Source organism: Amblyomma maculatum, chromosome 5 (assembly GCF_055883805.1).
Source record: "Amblyomma maculatum isolate TAMU_Amacu chromosome 5, ASM5588380v1, whole genome shotgun sequence".
Taxonomy (NCBI): Eukaryota; Metazoa; Arthropoda; class Arachnida; order Ixodida; family Ixodidae; genus Amblyomma; species Amblyomma maculatum.
Genome location: NC_139348.1, coordinates 48535916 through 48554904, shown reverse-complemented (window position 1 = coordinate 48554904; position 18989 = coordinate 48535916). Strand labels below are relative to the sequence as shown.

Below are 18989 nucleotides of genomic sequence, written 5' to 3'. Positions count from 1 at the left end.
ACATGCGCATTTCGTGACCCTGGCTGCCCCGCCGGACCAACGCCTCCTCCACGGCGCGTTCGTCTAGCGTTTGTGAATGCGCCGTAAAAACGCCTGCTTCTTTTCATTTCATCCTTCTGTCAATTATATATGCGCGGATCAAAAGCGTCCAAAATAAAGTTGTAAGTTCAGTGCAGTTGTGTGTGTCCCTAGTCCTGTCCTTGTCTGCCAGCGCTGCGACACCAGCGGTACTCCTGTGCACCGAAAGGTGATCGAAGGTCCGCTGAACACCTGTGTCTTTTTCCTGGTTAAGCTCTAAAAACCCGTGTTGGTCTTCGAACGATCTTGATTATATGCATTGATGTGTGCAATACCACTTGTTGTAAGTCGACTTCTCTGCAAGGCTTTTTTTCCAACCAAAAGGTTTCATTCCTACTCGTGCATTGTTTTTTAACAGTTGTCTTCAAAATGACCTAGCGAGAGCTGTCGAAATGGTTGTGTATACCTGCCCTTTATATGTAAAGTACAGGTGAAGGGACTTTTGATTGGCCAGCACGCCTTGCTCCTCGATGACTGGTTTCGGGCCATTTGTCACGCTCCCTGCCTGCGACACATTCGCGGCTTGAAAGTGAATGCGCCGTAAAAACGCCTGCTTCTTTTCATTTCTGCAAAGACCGGGAGTCTTTTCTGAGGACAAGACTTTTTTTTTTTTTTTTTTTGAAAACAAGCCTTGCAGGGAGAGACTGACTTAGATTTCGGCTTCGGCAAGAGATACATTTCCTGAATATGCTGAGACGGGCTATATGCCAAAGAATGCATGTTGCAGTGAAATTTTGTTCATGGCAAAAGCAATAGCAGACAAATATTTATAGTGTTTAAATTTATTTGCTGCCTAAGAAATCGGGGTGCTTCTGTTATGCAGGTAATCATCACTACCAATTTACAAGGCTGTCCTTACAATGATGCTTGCCTAAACAGCATTGGCACACGTTGTAAACATTCCTGCGAATGTTTACGATTCTGGCTGTGGCTGCTTAGTATGGATCTTCAATTGAGCGCTAAAGCATGCTCAAAAGACGTTAAGATTAGCAAAAGATGGGCCTAAGTGGATGTCATATTTTGGTTACCCATGAGATGGCAACTACCCACAGAAGTCATGGCTGATTACACCAGCGCCAAGCCCTCCTAGTACCAGCTCGCTGTCCCTTTTCTGCTACCGTCTTGCAGCCTGGTACAGTTGGCTGTGGTCACTGTGGTGTAAACATGCTTAAACTGAAAAGTGCAGTATTACAGCAAGGCAGTAAATGTTCATGATGCTGATTGTAATCAGAAAATACTACCAACAAAGATCTTTTTTTTTTTTACTGCCACTTATATTCAGTAGAAACACTTATTTCTTGGCAGCAGCATTTCACTTGAGTGTTTTTATTGCAAAAGAGGCAGCATATAGAGAAGCACATGTACCTTGATATACATTGACCATACAACATTGACATGTACGTACATTCGAGAATAAATTACTAGGCCCAAAGAGGCCATTCCATTGCATATTGAAGCTACCTATACAAATAGGTTCTGTATGCATGGTGCAGTACACAAAATGCTTATATATCAGATATAACAAAACTGTAGCTGCTGCTCTGCTGTAGCAGCTGCTAGGAGAATAGTGCATTTTACTTGGCTTCAGTGTCCAGAATGACTGCTGAATGACAAAAATCTTAGTGACAATAAAATAACTGCAATCAGAACAAATGCACTGCTGGGGCTATGTGTGAATAAAGGTATTTTACACTAATAAAACGTGCAACACTGTCAAGAAGAATGCTGAACAGCTTGAAGACAGTAGAGGAAGCTAAACTATAAGCATCCAATAAATGACTACGCCATAAATGTGTGATAGACACATTTTGCACAGCTACTTTTGTCATTGGCATTTATTTTCTGTCTTTTCAACAAATAACCAAAAAAATTCATCTTCTGTTCAAACTGATATTTTAATAGAAAAGGCTTGTACATAATTCACACAATATTGAAACAGAATGCGTAATGTGTGTAAAATGAACATATTTTGAAACACTAGACTCTTTGATGGATATAAAGGCACTTGAAAGCTAGTTGTCATAGTGCGATAGCAGAAATTGAGACGATTTCGAGCTCGCTCGTGGCATCACATGCATGATACGCTTGATTTTCCTGCCGACAGAGTGGACACTGTCTAGCACGAACAGAAACTATGACACCGTCAGAGAGGCCTTGCAACAATGTGCGACCAACACCATCACTCTTACCGCTGCGCGAAATGCAACATACTAGACATCCCTGCTCAGGCCTACCTTTATCGCCTCTAAACTGAGGTCTGGTAGAACAAACTCATTCTCGCCTCGGTGACAAAAAAAAAAAAAAAAGAGTGCTTTCTTTCTCTTGAACAAACCAAAACGGAGCGTAAACGTCGGTTTCTGTACCTGAACATGCTACTGAACATGAACGGAATGGAGCAGCAGTAGCATCAATCGCAATATGAAGAAGCGAGCCCAATGTGCCTGAAGTCAACTGGTTGCGAAGCACAGCAGCGAGTCACTGAGGCTTGCACAAGTCAGTGGTGAAGGGTCGTGCGTCGGATCTCGTTTCCCGTACTGCAGTCGCGAGCTCTTGCATAGCGGCTGACACCTACTTTACTGATACTGTCAGCTTCCATCTATCGGCAGAAGTAATAGTGTAGCCTTCATTTTCCTCTTGTATTTTCCAAAGAAAGAACACTAGATCACATGGCTACCGCTCGTCGCTCTTGTCATCGCTGGCAAGCACTGAGGGAAAACACACTTCAGTAAGCTATTTTCGTGACAAACACTTTCACCAAGCTGTTCACTGCAGGTTCGCAGCCTTTACTGCTTTCAGTCAGATTTTTCTGGCAACTAAGAACATCTGCAGAGGACCTCGATATTAAACTACGCGTAAAAAGCAGCAACTAGACGGGAAAATCAGCTGTTTCTTTGCAGGCCGCCATGTTCACGCCTCGCTCCTCGCTGTCGTCAGCTGACCCTCGCGGCGAAAATCGTTACCTATGCGCACATTTAATTGTAATACTGAAAATGCTTCTATTTTTAGTTGCCGTATTATAGCTTCGAACAATGCTTCTTACGTAAATAGAACATTTATACTTTTATTCGCTGCGTTTTCACGAAAAATGTTTGCACACGGCCCCTTTATCGTGCAAATAAAAGTTTCCGGGGTGGGGCTTTGCTATTAAGCACCCTAGCCTGCTTGTAATTGGCTAAAGCCTTGATGTCGTCACATTTCACATGTCTGAGCCTCGTCATTTTGACGTCACGCTCTCAAACTTGAGGGCGATTTTGAGAGCGGTGCGTAATACGGCCCCTGATTTCGTCGATGCCGAAATGCCTGCCAGCAGCGCGGTTGCCATGCTCCAGTGCATAGTCAACAGCCTTGAGCTTGAACGTAGCGGTGTAACTGGCATCCCAACCCATGGTGAAATGGCATAAACTCACACAAATCCACAAAGCACGCTGTGACGCTGCCAAATTGCAAAATGGCGAATGCCGCAAAGTGCGTTTTATTCAAGGAATCATGGGAACTCGTCGCAATGCATTCACAGCGGGATGACTGCAGATCAACCAACAGGCGGCTGCCGCTAAAGCAGTGCGGGACATGAAAACAAAAATGGCAGCGGAAGCAGGTTCGGGGTGCGATCATTATGTGAGTAAATACGGTAATATTTTCACAATAGGAGACTGCATTAACAGCTGACATCAAAGAAGTCGTGCTTTTTAATATTTTTTACTGACTCAGAATAATTGAAGCTCACATCACAATAAAAGGGGACTTATCCAGCATACAGGAACGTAGAAGTGAGGATAACATTATATTAGAATTTTGCCAGATCCCAACTAAGGCTGTTACTTGAACGTTGGATGCACTTGGTTTGGGCATGTGCTTTTGACCTTGTTATGCCTATGCCACATGGGAAAGTTAGTCATTCCCACCGAATGGCATTTGTTCAGTTTGTCTTTTTTTTTGGTGCGCTGCTACACGACCAAAACTAATGTCATTTGCAAATGATGGCAATTGCAATGGATACACAAATGTTGGTGCGCCTTCAATACGTTGCGAAAATGATGAGCGCTGTGAACTAAAGCAGCCTTTAAATTCATATCCATGTTTCGCATGACTCGTAACCAACCTGTTGATTATGACTATTCATTATGAAGTTCGCAACTTCGCCGGTGGCGCTTGTTTACGAAATGGCAGAGAAAGTGCGCGTTTCGGCGCCCGGGTGTGAAAGGTGCACGAATTGTTTCAACAGCGTACACTCTGCACACTAATCCAAGTGCAATACGTGAACTAGGCAGTGCCTAGTGTACTGACCGACGACGTTTTTGTAGAACCTTCGAGTATCGCCCGACAGCGTAGCGGACCCCAACCCCGTCGAGTCTTGTCTTCGCAAGATCGTTTGCTCAGCGCAAATGCCTGTCGAAAAATGCCAAACCCCAGCTTGTCAAGAAAGCAGAAGACAAAATCACCTCATTTGCCACGCCGGATGCCACAACCTTACCGAAATGTTGCTGCCTGCGGTGGACGACGGCGATCTGGCTGTGCGCTACGCCCTGGTCGTCACTAGACCTAAACGGTTTCGCATCGAAGCCACAGCGAATGACGCTTTGGAAAAAGTCAATTGCCCATTCATTGAACTGCCTTACTATAATTTCAATTGTGTCATAAATTTTCTCACAGTAAACGAAAGGTGTAATTTCGGCGACACATTAACAGCGGAGATGTACGTACAGCACGAGATCAGATGAGCTGCCTCATACCAGCGCTGTGGCTGCTGTGGGGCTGTCAACGATCCTCAATAAAGATTATTTTTTGTGATTCCGTTATCCAAGCGCGTATTATTTATGATCAACAAATTTTACCATAATTTTCTGATGGTAACGAAAGAAACCGCTGTGCCTGCGCTGACAGACTACGGCAGCCGCGGCCATTGCCACCCGCGCTGAGTCCGGTGGCTAGTGGCTGGTAGCGAGGGTTGGAGCTTTTTTTTCTTTTTTTTTTTTTCGCGATGCTATTTGGCATGTTTCACATCATTTTATGACTACCTACAAAATTGCAGATGCATAGTAGTATTATATAGCCTGCGCACTTTTGTAGCTTATTTTGGGTGTATATTCTCACCGAGTCTCTGGTGTCGAGATAACAAAAGTCCTGGCTGATCGCATTCGAATGAGTTCCTCAAACTCATTCGATACCTAATGTCATTTTCATCGAATGTCATTATATTTCTTGTGTGGCACCAAAAAAATGTAATTTTGAACAAACGTCATTCGATGGAAATGACATTAAATTTGCCATGTGGCAGGGGTATTAGTCAATAAAAACAAGGACTTCCAACAGAGCACCGCCACCTTCCTCCAAATACACACCAAAATGCACCGATCGGACGTCTGACTAAGGAGCGGCTTTGCAGGATTCTTTGATTGTGTGACCTCTTTCAGAAAAACGATTTGAAGTCAGAATTTGTGATACATATTCTTTAAAGTTTTGTAACCAGCAGTATCAGAACTAAAGCGATCTTATTTGATAGCATTTAATTTGTATACGTGGAACCCAATCCACTGTGCTTTGTTCGGACATAGAACAATAACCAACGCAACCAGAACTATGAATCAGATTTACGCTGCGGCTCTAAAAACGAGGGCCTCTTGCCATGGAAATAAGGATTAACACAAACATCTGCATTAGTCAACTGCGCTTAGCTCAGGAATTGTTTTTTCGGGCCTCGGACGAGCCTGCCTCCATGGCGGCTGGGCTGGGTAGGTCATAATTTCCTCGGCTCGGACCGGGCTTGGGCGTGTATCGGAGAAGCCGGACCGGGCTCAAGCGGATAATGCAAATGGCAGCAAGGCCCGGGCAGGGCACGAGCCGATAATTATGGCCCGTGCAGTGCTTTCAGTATAGCACTGTTTTCGAGACTTGCACAGACGCATCTCGAAACACAGTCCACACTACTGAAACTGCGTCCTTCCAGTTTTTTGTATGGGAGTCTAAGGATATTCGCAGCAGCTGGATTCATAACTAATGTGACCATAAGATGTTTTAAAAAAGGGCTGGCTCAAATAGGGGGACCCCAGCCACATCCTTGGCCCTTTTTGTGAAAACGCACAGCACTCTTGTGAGTGAGGACAATTCAAGGCGCTTAGGCACAATAGCTGAAACAAGCTTGCATACACATTTCTCCAAAAATGGCACTTTTGCGCACTATGAAGCAACACATTGTAGAACACTTATGTGGGGTGCTGGCATCTATACCCATGCAGATGATGGAGTCTAACAGTGCTGTGGCCTTTCAGCTTGCGAGCCTTATTATATTGTTATGAAAGAGGAAGAAGCGGGCAGTGGCACGGACAGAAGCGCTTTTGCTAGGTTGGTTGGTTTTTGAGGTTTTAACATCCCAAAGCGACTCAGGATATGAGAGACGCCGTAGTGGACTCCGGAAATTGACTACCTGGGGTTCTTTAACGTGCACTGACATCGCACAGCACATAGGAACTTGCTTTTCGCCTCCATCGAAAAGCGGCCTTTGAGGCCGGGTTTCAATCCCGCATCCTTGGGAACAGTAGTCGAGCACCGTAACCACTGCACCACCTCAGCGGGGTTGCGCTGCGATTCATTAAATCGTCTCACAGTCATCGACCATTTTTTCTCTCCCTGTGCTGTCCTGCTTTCAATTTCATCTGCTAGCCGCCCCGTAACAATGTTGTCAAAGCACAAAAGTTTGCTAAAGTGACCTTTGAAGCCGCCAAGCAAGCCCGCCTTGTGTCATATTTCCAGACCCTCACCTTTCATTACGCCAGTGAGGTGATGATCTGAGAAAGCTTTCCGCAATGCACAGAAATTACTCGAGTAGCAGCTGATATCTGCACACCTCTCAATGTGAAGTAATGAGTATCAGTGAAGGAAAGGAACTGTTGAACATCTGGCTATGGCAATGACAGCTTGAAAATGCATCCCTCCTCATTCAAGCATAGAGGCAAAATTTGCCTCATAGGGATGAAGGCAAAAGAGTGAAAGATGGATGATGACCAGGCAGCACTTACCAAGACTCGCAGATGCTGGCATCTTTGAGCTAGGCTGATGGGGGCCATGCCAAGAGGCAAGATGACCAGGCCGTGGGAACCACGTAGCTCCAAGCACTCCAGGCCAGCCACACACAGCAGCTCCGAGAGACCACCCAGTGAAGCTGGGTGCTGGGGTTCAGCCGTCCTGCCGACAAGTGATGTGACATTTGAAGCTTTTGCACATGCTGTCTGTTTTCATTATTACCTCGGTTCCAACCTGTGATCTTAAAAGTCAACTCTGAGGGTTCTTTCAACACCTTCTTGACTTTTACAAGACCTGTACACATCGTCATCTCCCCAGCCGTCTACGTCACACTAATTGTCCTATTCTCCGAAAAGCCATCGTCCCACACACTCCCGATCAATAATGCAACAGGTTTGAGCAAAACTTTGCGCAAGTCCACACATGTTTTTCAATCGTCGCTTTTCAGTCGTCCCTTGTGTAATGCCTTGCTCTAAGTTGACGTCACTTTTGGTCTGCTTTTGTTTGAAATGGTCAAATGCGCTTGCATTCATGTGCATATATTTGTGAAGGCAGAAAGCTGGGCAAATTGGTGTGTCACCATTAATAAAGAGACATTAGCGCTCTTCCTGACTACTTCTGTCTGTGGTCTTGTTACATGCGCTAGTCTTTTTATTATACATATATTTGTGTGTATGCAAGTATGTGCAAATTATTCAGGTGTGAACAACATCACCAGAACGTGAACAAGGATGCGGCATTGAGCAGAAGCAATTGACATGGTGCAACATGGGACAGTGCTGTGTTCCTGGGTGCCCCGGACACTAGGACACTGGTACCAACGTGCAAGTTTCGCATTTCCCAAGGATGGAAGTTGGAGATAATCGTGGATTAGAGTCATCCTACAGATACATTTCAAGGTGAGAATGTGACGTTAATGCCATAATCTGTAAGTTCCGTATGCTCGATAGATCAGTGAGTCATAAACCACTTAAGTAACGATTGAGACTAGACTAGCAGTCAATGCACTCTGTCTAGGGCAGGGCATGAATACTGAACAAAAATGTGCAGTACATTGCTGGACTGCTTAAATACCCGCAAATTAAGTAATACAGTAAAACCTCTGTAATACGAATCTCATGTGGCCACGAAAAAATTCGTATCATCCGAACATTCGTATCATCAAAACAAACAAAAATACGTATGCAGAAGCACAGGAAAGGCGGTCGCGCATATCTGTTTACGTCCGAGAAGGTTTATTACGGTTGCGCAGTCAAAGCTCACTACTCGCGGCACACACAGCGCGACAGTCAATCACGACATCGGCGACACGCGGACTTCTCGCGGCACGTACAGCATGACAAGAGACTGCAACGTGCCAGCCACGTGGTGCCACAGACTGCTGTATTCCCTTTATGGCCCGAAGCTTACAGAATGTCAGTAGCCACAATAAAAAACCTAGTTCATGATATAATATACAATCACACCTGCTGGTTGAACACAAACGCCAGGGGGTGGCCACTGGCTCCCTACCGCCTTGCCTGCATCACCGGCCATGGCCTGCCTCGAGGGGGAGCGCGCCCCCCTTGAGATCGACCATGTCTCGCCCTGCTCAGTAACGCGAAATTCACCACTGCGGCACTGATTACAGCGCTCCTCCACAGCGCCCCCTGCTCACAGTACAGAGCCTATAATGAGCAATTTGTTCAACTTTTTCTATTTCTCAATTTACTGATTTTTTTTATAACCTCAGGCTCTCATTTGTACTGTGACAAAACATTATTATAGAAAAAGATACAGTCCAAATTTGGAAACAGATGTTTTATAAACATTGATTGAAAATTGTTACCAAACTATGCTTTTGATGGCCCAGCCACATCAAGAATTCCACAGGTTTCAAATGATAGGACAGCACAATCTCATTGCAGTAAACCCTCGTTAACACGAACCCGCATATTTCGAAAAATCGGTTAAGTCAAAAACTTTTCACGCCGCACTTTCCCCTCCCATAGGTGCTATGTATTTTTAGGGCATAATGCGGATATTTCAAAATTTTGAATGGAAGGACCGAAGGCAAAGCTCATTAGAGAAAGGTGATAGGGGCTCCGAATGAGCACTTTGTTGCGAATGAGCGAAAGCGGTCACGTTCAAAGAGCAAATACAAAATTCCCGCGGAAGCAGCCGTTTTTGCGCCTTGGGAGCAGTCACAAGAGCGCCAATCGAGCGCGGAGGCTGATGGGTCTTTTCGGGCGTGGTTCGGTCAGCTGCCCTCCGCATGTGCATACCAGCAAGAGCAATTTAGTGATTGTGCAGTTCTGTTTCGTCGCGTTATGTGCACGAAGTGTTGATTAATTTTTTTGTGTATGTGATGTCTGCAACGCTTGCTCCGCAACAAAGACGAATGCAGCTGCAACAACCAATGGTTTATGCGACGCATTTAGCAGGTCGAGGACTCATTTGTCGGGCTGAATGCCAATGTGAAGCAGGCAAGCGTTAAACAGTTCATCCTTCAAAAATTATAAAGTTGAGTTTTTCCTGAGAATTCTTTTGCGTTTATTACAGAAACTCCCTTTGTGCAGTGGAGCATCGATGGACGCGACAGCCCGAGGGCCGCCAAAGCATTTTCGCTCGTCGCTGTACGTTCAGGTTCTGGGTTTGTAGAAAATTTCGCGTATCACCCAGAAGCAGCTCGCTAGGCAGCCAATCACAGAGGGCTTTGGGCTACTCAATTTCCGTCCTGGCTTTTTTTTCCTTTTTGGCGCAAGTGAAGTTGGCTTTCCTAGTCCGGTTTGAGTGAAGAACCTGCAGACACTCACTTCATCTGATCCGTGCATATATGAGCGCATCGAGACAATTCAGTAAAAGTTGGGTAGAGTATTAAAGGAAAATAAAAAGGCTAGTGTGGAGCTAGATATCGTTAATCTTCGAAAGGAGCAAGAGGAAGCCGCTGCTTGCATCGCAATGTAGTAGCACACCATTGAGCTATGACCTTTTTTTTTTCTTACGCGCGATGCGTTACAAAAAAAAATTCATCACTGTTATACCGTACGTCCTGCTGTTTAGTGTTAGAAATGGGATATAGCGTAATTGTACTCCCCGACCGAATGACGAGGCGGCAGTAACAAAGCAACGCTGAAAACGCGCCTCTGTCGCAGACGTCCGTGCAGTGTGCACCAGCGCCAAGGACAGGCATTAGTGGCGGAGTCGCGTGAATGATCGCCAGGGATTGTCGCCAGGAATTTTTGGCATTTTGCTTAACTCGAAACTCTGCTTATCTCGAACTTTTTCCCGGATTTTACAACTTCGAGTCAATGAGGGTTTACTGTATCACAATAACGAGGAGTGACCAAGAGATCAGAGCTTGCATGGGTTGCAATGCTGTAATCTCCCCAGTCAAAAGCCCAAGTACAAGAAGTAATAAATGAGAAAAATACACATTAAGCTGATTTTGTGAACTTTCCTTTCTTCATGTTTTATAAACTGCATCACTCTTTCCTTTTGGCCTTTCCCATCAAATGACAGCAGAATGAATGTTTTTTGTGGATAAATCCTGAGACATTGATTAAAGCAATAACGCTGTTAATTCTTCTATACTCAATGAAAGGAACATTTATATAAAGTTTGCTCCAGAAAAGCGAGCCATAGGTAGCCTCGACTGCCTAGTAAAGAGGAGAGACCACGCTGCCAACCAAGGTCAGATAGGTTTTTTCAGTAGTGATGTAGGGATGCAAGTGCTAGACTGGCTGACCGCCAAAGAACTGATGCTTTTGAAGTGTGGTGCTGGCAGAAACTATTGGACTGGCAGAAGATCAAATTAGTGGATACTTACGACCATAAACTGCGATTGTTCATTGGAAGGTCACATTCTAAAGTTAAAGCTTAGCTACTTTGGTCATCTCACGCAAAGAGAGGAGCCACTGGAGAAAACTTTGATGCTGGGAAACATTGAAACAGGAGAAGGGGTAGGCAACGAACGCGATGGTTAGACGACATCCTCAAGGTATTGCAGCTGAATCTGCGTGATATTCGAAAGGTAGTGGGTGGCCGGACAGTTTGGTGTGATATGGTTGACACGCCATGCGCAGCGCCTATAGGGGCGTCACTGAAAGCCACATAGCGGCGGCCATCGGAACCCGAGGCAGGCCTCATGCGGCAAGCCTGGCCGTGGTGCGAGCATGCGATCTGCCGTTTGTGCGCGTCTCGGAGGCACTTCCGCGGTGACAGTGTGTGCGAGGGGATCGCACTGTATAATAGTGGACATGTGTTAGATATCATGGCCGTCTGAGACTACATCGCCTCCATATGCATCAAGTGTCTGCTGCAGACCAGCGCCAACAAGGTTGCGTACGAAGTGGAGCTCATTTTGAGTGCCCCGCTTTCATTACAACGCCACACTAATTCGTTCATTCCTTGACCGAGAACCAATGTTCTTTCTTTGCTTAATGCTTCACCCTTGCTTCGTTTACGTGCAACAACAAACTAGGCAGCGTCGTCGAAACTGCGAGCAGTTTCGTACCGGTGCGACCGCACGAAAAGCCAGCGAGCTTGCAAAACAGCATTCTGAGCATCAGAAAAATAGCGCATACTGGGCTCCTGTAGCAAGAGTTCAGATTTTCATGCCTGCGCTTTACCACTGCCTGCACAGGATGGATTTCACGTACTCCATCCTTAAAAAGGCAGAGCGGGTAGATATTTTTATGAAGGAGTGAAATATCAGCAGAGGCAATATCTGAAAAGCTGCATCACAGGTTAGCCAAGAGCATATTAGATTTAAATTTTATATCCTATTTTATTATTGTTGTGCGCTTTATAACCAGCTCTAGAACCCTTAGACTAAATAGCAAGTGCAGCGACATGTTATGATTTTGTAATTTTGCCAGACAACAGGAACACTGGCTCTGGTCTTCAAAGTAATTGCATGGCATAGTTGCATGGCAAGTTTCAACACGCATATTAGCAAATGTCTGTTCAATAACCCTCTGCAGTGGCTCAGGTTACTGAGGAGGATCGAGTTATCGGGACCGAAGTCGACCGCGCTGCCCACGTTTAGACAGAGGCAAAACACAAAACGCAACCGTGTGCTGTGCGATGTCAATGCACGCTAAATATTGTCTGGCTAACCGTTTCACAAATCTAATGCGTATTGTACCTTCCCGGCAGCCGTGGCGAACAAGTTTAAACAAGAAATGTTCACGAAAGGTGCAATGACAAGCAGAAAACACTAAAATCATAGTTATCACTCAGCCCTGTCACATGGCAAATTTAATGCCTTTTCCATCGAATTACGTTCGTTCAAAATTATATTTGTTTGCTGCTACATGAGAAAATATAAATCGACATTAGGCATCGAATGAGTTTGAGGTACTCATCCAAATGCGATCAACGGCCAAATGTGTTATCCCGATACCAGAGACTCGGTGAGAAGATGCACCCAAAATAAACTACAAAAGTGCCACCTGCATTAAATACTACTGTGCCCCTATAATTTTGCAGCTAGTCATCTCTGTGAAATATGCTAAAAAAGCATTGTAAAAGAAAAAAACATAGCACCCATCGCTGCCAGCCAACCCGTAGTCCCCGCAGCCAGAGCGGGCGGAAAAACTCGCTCCTGCTGGCGCGGTCCGCCGGCGCAGAGTCGGCGACATGGCAGATTTCTTTCGCCACCTTCAGAAAAACATGCTCTGTTGATCTTTAATAATATGCGCTGTAAGGTCATCAATAGTGCATGTTTACTCGGGTTTTCCTTTTGTGCGTACGTGTGTTTCCTCCAGTTCGGAGAGCTGGCTCAAGAGGCGCGCGGGTGGAGCGGCGCCCGTACCTAGGAAAGGGGGACCTTTTTCTTCTTTTGATTACAGTGTGAAATGTCCCTGCATGTGCACGTTGTCTGTTTTATGTCTCTCTTGAGGGGTGGGGTTTCTATGTACGGCCTTTTAGTGAGCGAGGCTTCGAACGCTGTCAGCGGCCCCCCATCGGGCTCCCGTTGAGTGTTTGTATGCTGTTTTCTTTCTTTCGTATGTGTAACAGGCAGCCGTAAATCTCGTGCGCATCCCCGAGAGTGGTGGAAAGGCCGGGGTTGAGACGCTTCAGGGAACTCTAGCTCGGCTACGATTTTCCATGAAACTGTGTGAACGGGGACGGCGAGTTGTGGGGCGTAGCCCGGGAGTTGCGGCCCGAGCGAAGGAGAAGACAGACGTTCTCCCGTACGCTCGCTTGGGACGACGGACTGTGCTAAGCCGGATGGGCGAACGCGCTCGAAGCCGCATATACAAGCCCTAAATCTAGCAGCTCGTCCATCTATCTCGCTACCTCCTTTTTGAGGAGTTGAGGCACGCGATAGGTATACTGCATTTTCGGGATGAACCCCTTCTCTTAGTACTATCCTGTGTTCTCCTATGCGCGCCGCTCCCGGCCGTCCCTGAAATACATCTTCGTATGACCCTAAACAACTGGCGTATCTGCTGATCCCTGGACGGAGTCAGATGCTCTGTTGCACTGGATGGCAAGTGGCCATCAAGCTGCTCATCAGACAGCGGGGCACTCTCGACTTCCCCGAATTCGGCATCCTCGCCAAAAATCATGCTTGTGTGGCTTATAATCTCATATGGGCGCAGGTGATTTGCATGTACCACCTTCCGCCTTCCACTTCTATTTTGTAAGAGTTCTGGCGGGGCCTCGAATTGACCCTATAGAGGCCGCACCACCTTGCGCCGAGTTTTCCTAAACTGTCCGTGCGAAACAAAATTACGTCTTCGCTAACGTTCAAATGTTTTTGGTCGGGCACGGCGGCTGTAGTGCGCGGCATAAGATCCCTGCTTAATGGTGGCGGTGAGCCCCGCCATCTCGGCCACCAATTGCAACTGCTCCCTCAACTTCTCCAAGTATCGGGCCGCTGGTTCTCTAAGATTATTGGGGATATCTACCTCTCCTGACCAAGTTTTCTTCAGTATAAACAAGGGTCCCGTCGGGTGCCTCCCGTAGAGCATCTGGAATGGAGAGACTCCCGTTGTATCATGCGGTACTTCTCTGTATGCCCAGAGCAGGAAAGGTACACATTTGTCCCAGTTACGCCTGTCACTTTCAATTACATGATAAATCATGTCTTTGAAAATGCGGTTCCATCTCTCGACGGAGCCGTTACTCTCGGGATGCTCCGGAGTGAAAAACTGCGGCGAACTGCCGATTTTCTCGCAGAGTAGCTGCGTCATCTGAGCGGCGAAATTAGTACCCTGATCACTGCATATCGTTTCCGGGACGCCGGTGAGCGAGAAAATTTCAAGGAGCACGTCGCACGTCTTCTGCGCTATAAGCGACGTTAGGCAGATGACCTTTGGCCAGCCTATATATATGCAGGTCGGTGACGCAAAGCGCGTACCTGTGTCCCCTTGCTGACGAGGGGTTGAGCGGCCCGATCACATCGATGTTCACCACCTGAAAGGGGTAACTAGGCCGTGTGAGCAGGGCGATAGGAATTTTATCTGTTGTTCGGCAGTCTGATCTCATATTTGACACCCATGGAAGGTCCTGCAATGTTCGTTGATGTCTGCATTAACTCCCGGCCAGTAGAAGCTCATCTCTACTCTGTTCATTGTTTTCCTCTTTCCTAGGTGCCCTCCCCAAGGGGACTCATGCGCCAGCATCAGTACTTTGCCTCTTCTTTCCCTAGGCAGCAGTAGCTGCTCATACAGTATGCCGGCAATTTTGTCTTTGTGGTAGAGCAAGCCATCGTGCACGAACATCTCGTGGCTGCTCGCTTTCCCCTGATGCCAAGCATCGGCGAGGCCCGGGTCCGACCGCTGCGCCTCACGGAATACGTGATTCTCTTGCGCTCTCGTCGCCTTGAGGTGTGTCGATAGCCACTAGTACCTCATCCGTACTCCGATCTGCCTTGGTGTTTCCAAACGGCCAAAGTTCTTGCTCTCCCCAGCTGCCAGTGCCTAGGGCTCGGCTTCCACTAGTTTCATGTCGGGCATCTCACAAGCTCTGCTGCGTGCCTGCTTAAACATGTACAAGGCCTCTGCAGAGAGTAAGCAGTCTGCTTCCTTGGACGCCAGCTCACTCGTTACGGCGCACAACAGCGACGCACTCTCTCCGATCTGCTGACCCGATCTACTGCTAAGCTTAGAGGCACCCTAGCGAGCTTGGCTACCACTTTAGCACTAAAAGCTCCCACTAGTGATATGTTGCCCACCACCTCCACCTGGCTGCTCGGTATGGCGCCCTCTTTATTCACCATTATCTCTGCACCTGTGTCGATCAGGGCCCTCAGAACCGTCTCGCCACATCTCAAATCGACATATTCTAGTGACACGAGGCCATCCTTCCTCGATGGCTCCCCGCAAGGTGAAAAGTGGTGGGTCGTTCCCCATTCAGCCATTCCGCTGTCATAGTTGTCTACAGCGTTAAGTCTTTCTTGCACTACTCTATTCACGCTTTTCTTATGCGCATCACCAGTTGCTGTTTTTTTAGGGCAAGAGCGAGTGAAATGTGGTCCGTCACAAATGAAGCATGCTGAGGATCTCGAGGAGCCTGGCTTTTCCTGCGCAGCTAGGCCGGACTTTTGCAAAGTTGCTTGTTATTTGCCAGATGGGCTTCTGCCTGCAACTGTTTGCTTCCTTCCCGACCCCTTACCTTCGCAATCCTCGAAAGCCTCCACCAACCTATCTCATGTGGCCTCACCCAGCCGTCCCTCTCCTCTCGTTTCACGTACTTATATGCCTCAGTGCTCAGTGCCTGCTTCATCTGATCAGCCACGTGCAGAGCAATCAGGTCCTCTAGCGTTCTGATCCCCCGCGCCGCCATGTAAAAAGCATAGTAGCTTTCAATTCGTGACGTGAAGTGCTGGAAGGTCTCATCACGAGCTGGGAGCGCATTGCGGAACTGCCTGAGGGAGTCACCTAGCGACAGACGCAAGTCGGAGAGAATCGTCTTTTTTATCAGATCGTAACTGTCGAGCTCCTTGGTTGAAAGTTTAGAAAGGTGTGGGATTCTCCCGGTCACAAGAGGCAAAACTAAATGGCTTCCAACCTCTTCAGGCACCTTATAGGAACGAAAAATGCCCTCGATTCCCTCGAGACACACTGGAACCTCTGGATCTGTGGTAATTGTGGTCAGTAAACTCTTAATAAGCTGTTTTGTGAAATGCGCTAGTGATTCCTCGCGCGTCAGCTTACCATTTGTTAGCGAGCCCTGTGGTCTACCCCTTCGCAGCTCTAACTGACGTGTTTTTTCCCGCTCAATGAGTAGCGTGGTCTTCCTAAGCTCCAGCTCCATTTCCAGCCTTCACGTAGCTGAATCGGGGGTTTTGCCACAGCTTTTATCTGCTCTTGCTGGTCCTCAGAACCCACTGGTGCAGTGGTGTTTTGGAGCAAGTAACAGGAATCGTGCATGATACTGCGTAGCGGTGCAGTTGTCACGAAAATGAGTGCGGAGGAGAGCGGAAGTGATAGCGGAGATTCAAGAGCAGAGGAGGCGACGGGGGCAGGCTCTGTTCCCTCCCGTTTCGAACAGCCGGTCCACAAGGCGCGCGGGTGCAGCGGCGCCCGTATCCAGGAAAGGGGACCTTTTCTTGTTTTGCTTACAGTGTGAAGTGTCCCTGCATGTGCGCATTGTCTGTTTTATGTCTCTCTTGAGGGGCAGGGGTCTCGCGCATTGAAAAGCGTTCAGACGTTCTGTGTTTGGCCTGTTAGTGAGCGAGGCTCCAAACGCTGTCGGCGGCCCCCGCTGAGTGTTTGTAGGTTGTTTTTTTTCTTTGGTATGTGTAACAGGCAGCCGTAAATCTCGTGGGCATCCTCGAGAGTGGCGGAAAGGCCTGGTTGAGACGCTTCAGGGAACTCTAGCTCGGCTACAATTTTGGGGCTGTATGGGGCTGTATGTAGTATGCTGCACCGTAGGGCGATACTCGAAGTTTCTATAAAAGTGCTATCGGGCAGTATGCTAGATATTGCTTATTTTACGTGTTGCTTTTGACAATTGCTTTAGTGCACAAAGTGTAGGCTGTTGAAACTCGTACGCATTTTGCAGTCACAGACGTGCACACCTTTTGTGCCCTTTCATAAACAAATGCCGCTGACAGTGCCGCTAACTTCGTAATTGATAGTCCTAATCAACAGGTTGCTTACAAGGCATGCAAAACATGAATGTCCATTTAAAGCCTGCTTTAGTTTACAGCGCAGTCATCTTCACAACATATTGAAGGTGCACTGAGTGTGGTGGCTACAGGTTGGCTGGCAGCGATGGGTGCAAGTTTTTTTTTCTTTTTTTTTTTTTTTACGATGCTATTGGGCATATTTCATATAGATGACTAGCTGCAAAATTATAGAAAAACAGTAATATTTACTGCAGGTGGCACTTTTGTAGTTTATTTTTGGTGTATCTTATCACAGAGTTTCTGGTGCCGAGATAACACATTTCCTCGTTGATCGCATTCGGATGAATGTAAATCGCAGTTACCAAAATTTGGAAATGGCTTTAGCTTTGGTCATGTAGCAGCGCGCCGAAAAAATGACATTAACCTGAACAAATGTTATTCAGTTGTATTGCTTGCTTTCGCTGATAGCTCGCCTACGCTTTAAGGCTTTGGCGACAGGCGGTGTTTTGCACATCGCGTATAAGGTCACAAACAAGTTGGACATGACTAAACGATTGCACTGATGGACTGACTGATACTAATCTGTTATTTCTGTTAACACTGGACTACTAAGAGAAAGTGCTAACACATTTACTGCAGAGCACAGATGTTGGTAAACATGCCAAGAAAAAAAACTGGCAAAACTAGGCAACAACACAGAGCAGGCACCTGCTTAATGCTGACACTTCCTATGCTCTCACTGCAGAGCACCCCCTCATCCAAGGGGCAGGGGGGGCTAAAAATTGGTCTGGCCTTTATGGTCATTGCTGTTGGGCGTAAGGCTGAGCAGCAAGTGCAACTTGTCCTTCACCTCAGGGCTATGCCAGGCTGCACTATGCCACAGCAGTGTAATCTGGTACCATTCTGGTTTGTTACTTTGTCGACCCGCAGTGGGACACTTGGCTAAGCTCCCTACACTCATGTCAGTGATAATGTCGCTCAAGGACCCCACACACAACTGCTAGCAAAAGTCAGACGTGATAACAGCAACCCCCTGGTTGTTCCCTTCTCTCATCTTTTTTTCCTGGCTGCTTAGAGTGATGATCTTGGACGGATGTCACCAACATGACAGATCAGAGCAAGCTCTGCATTTAATTACCCAACACTGCTTAACAAAGGTTTTCATTTTAGTTAGAAAAGAGCTACGCAGCAAGCATAAAACAAAATTCAAAATCTGAAATCAGCACAGAAAGTTGCACAGCAGTGCAAAATGTTGTCAAGTTTCATGCTCAAAGAACAGAAGCAGTGTTAATTGCCATGTCCTCCGTTGCATGTTCTTTCCAAGCCCTTGCGATACTTACCCCCTGCGAGAAATCAAGGCACTGATACTCAGAAGGCGGTGGAACACACTGGCAACACGTGCCAGCTGCAGCGGGTTCACTTCCAGAGACACGTGCTTCACAGAGTCCAGCTTCGTGATGCGGCACAGAACTGGCTCAAGGCTGTCCCTGTCGAGCACCTGCATTCAAGGGTGCAGCCGTACTCATAAGGAAGTGCATTAGCCGTGCATTAAGAGCCCAACCACAGGCCCACACCTCCTTCTATACTGCAGGGGCAACCTCTCAACCTAGCCTTGCCATGTCTTGAAGGTGACAGATTTTGTGGTTCTCCCAAAAATGATGCTCCTTTTTCATCCTCAGGCATGCATGGTTACATCTTTTTGTCACCAGTTTCATACTGCCTAAATAAGAGACTTTCAAATCTACGAAATGTGAAACGTTTATTCCTCCTCCAAGGCAGACAGCCAGAGGTGAACCCAGACTTGCCCAAATGTGCAGTTAATTTCTTT

At 46.9% G+C, this 18989-nt stretch overlaps 1 protein-coding gene across 6 annotated transcripts in view; it reads right to left on the bottom strand.

Annotated features, from left to right (window-relative positions):
• Positions 1-18989, bottom strand: part of LOC146188269 (uncharacterized) — a 219207-nt gene that overhangs the window by 41831 nt on the left and 158387 nt on the right. For all 6 annotated transcript variants that reach the window (XM_084603714.1, XM_084603717.1, XM_084603715.1 and 3 more), the window contains 2 exons: positions 18502-18659; positions 7092-7257 (listed from right to left, as the gene is read on the bottom strand). In XM_084603714.1, the coding sequence (XP_084459840.1) occupies positions 7092-7257; positions 18502-18659 (324 nt within the window). The remainder of the gene's footprint in view (positions 1-7091; positions 7258-18501; positions 18660-18989) is intronic.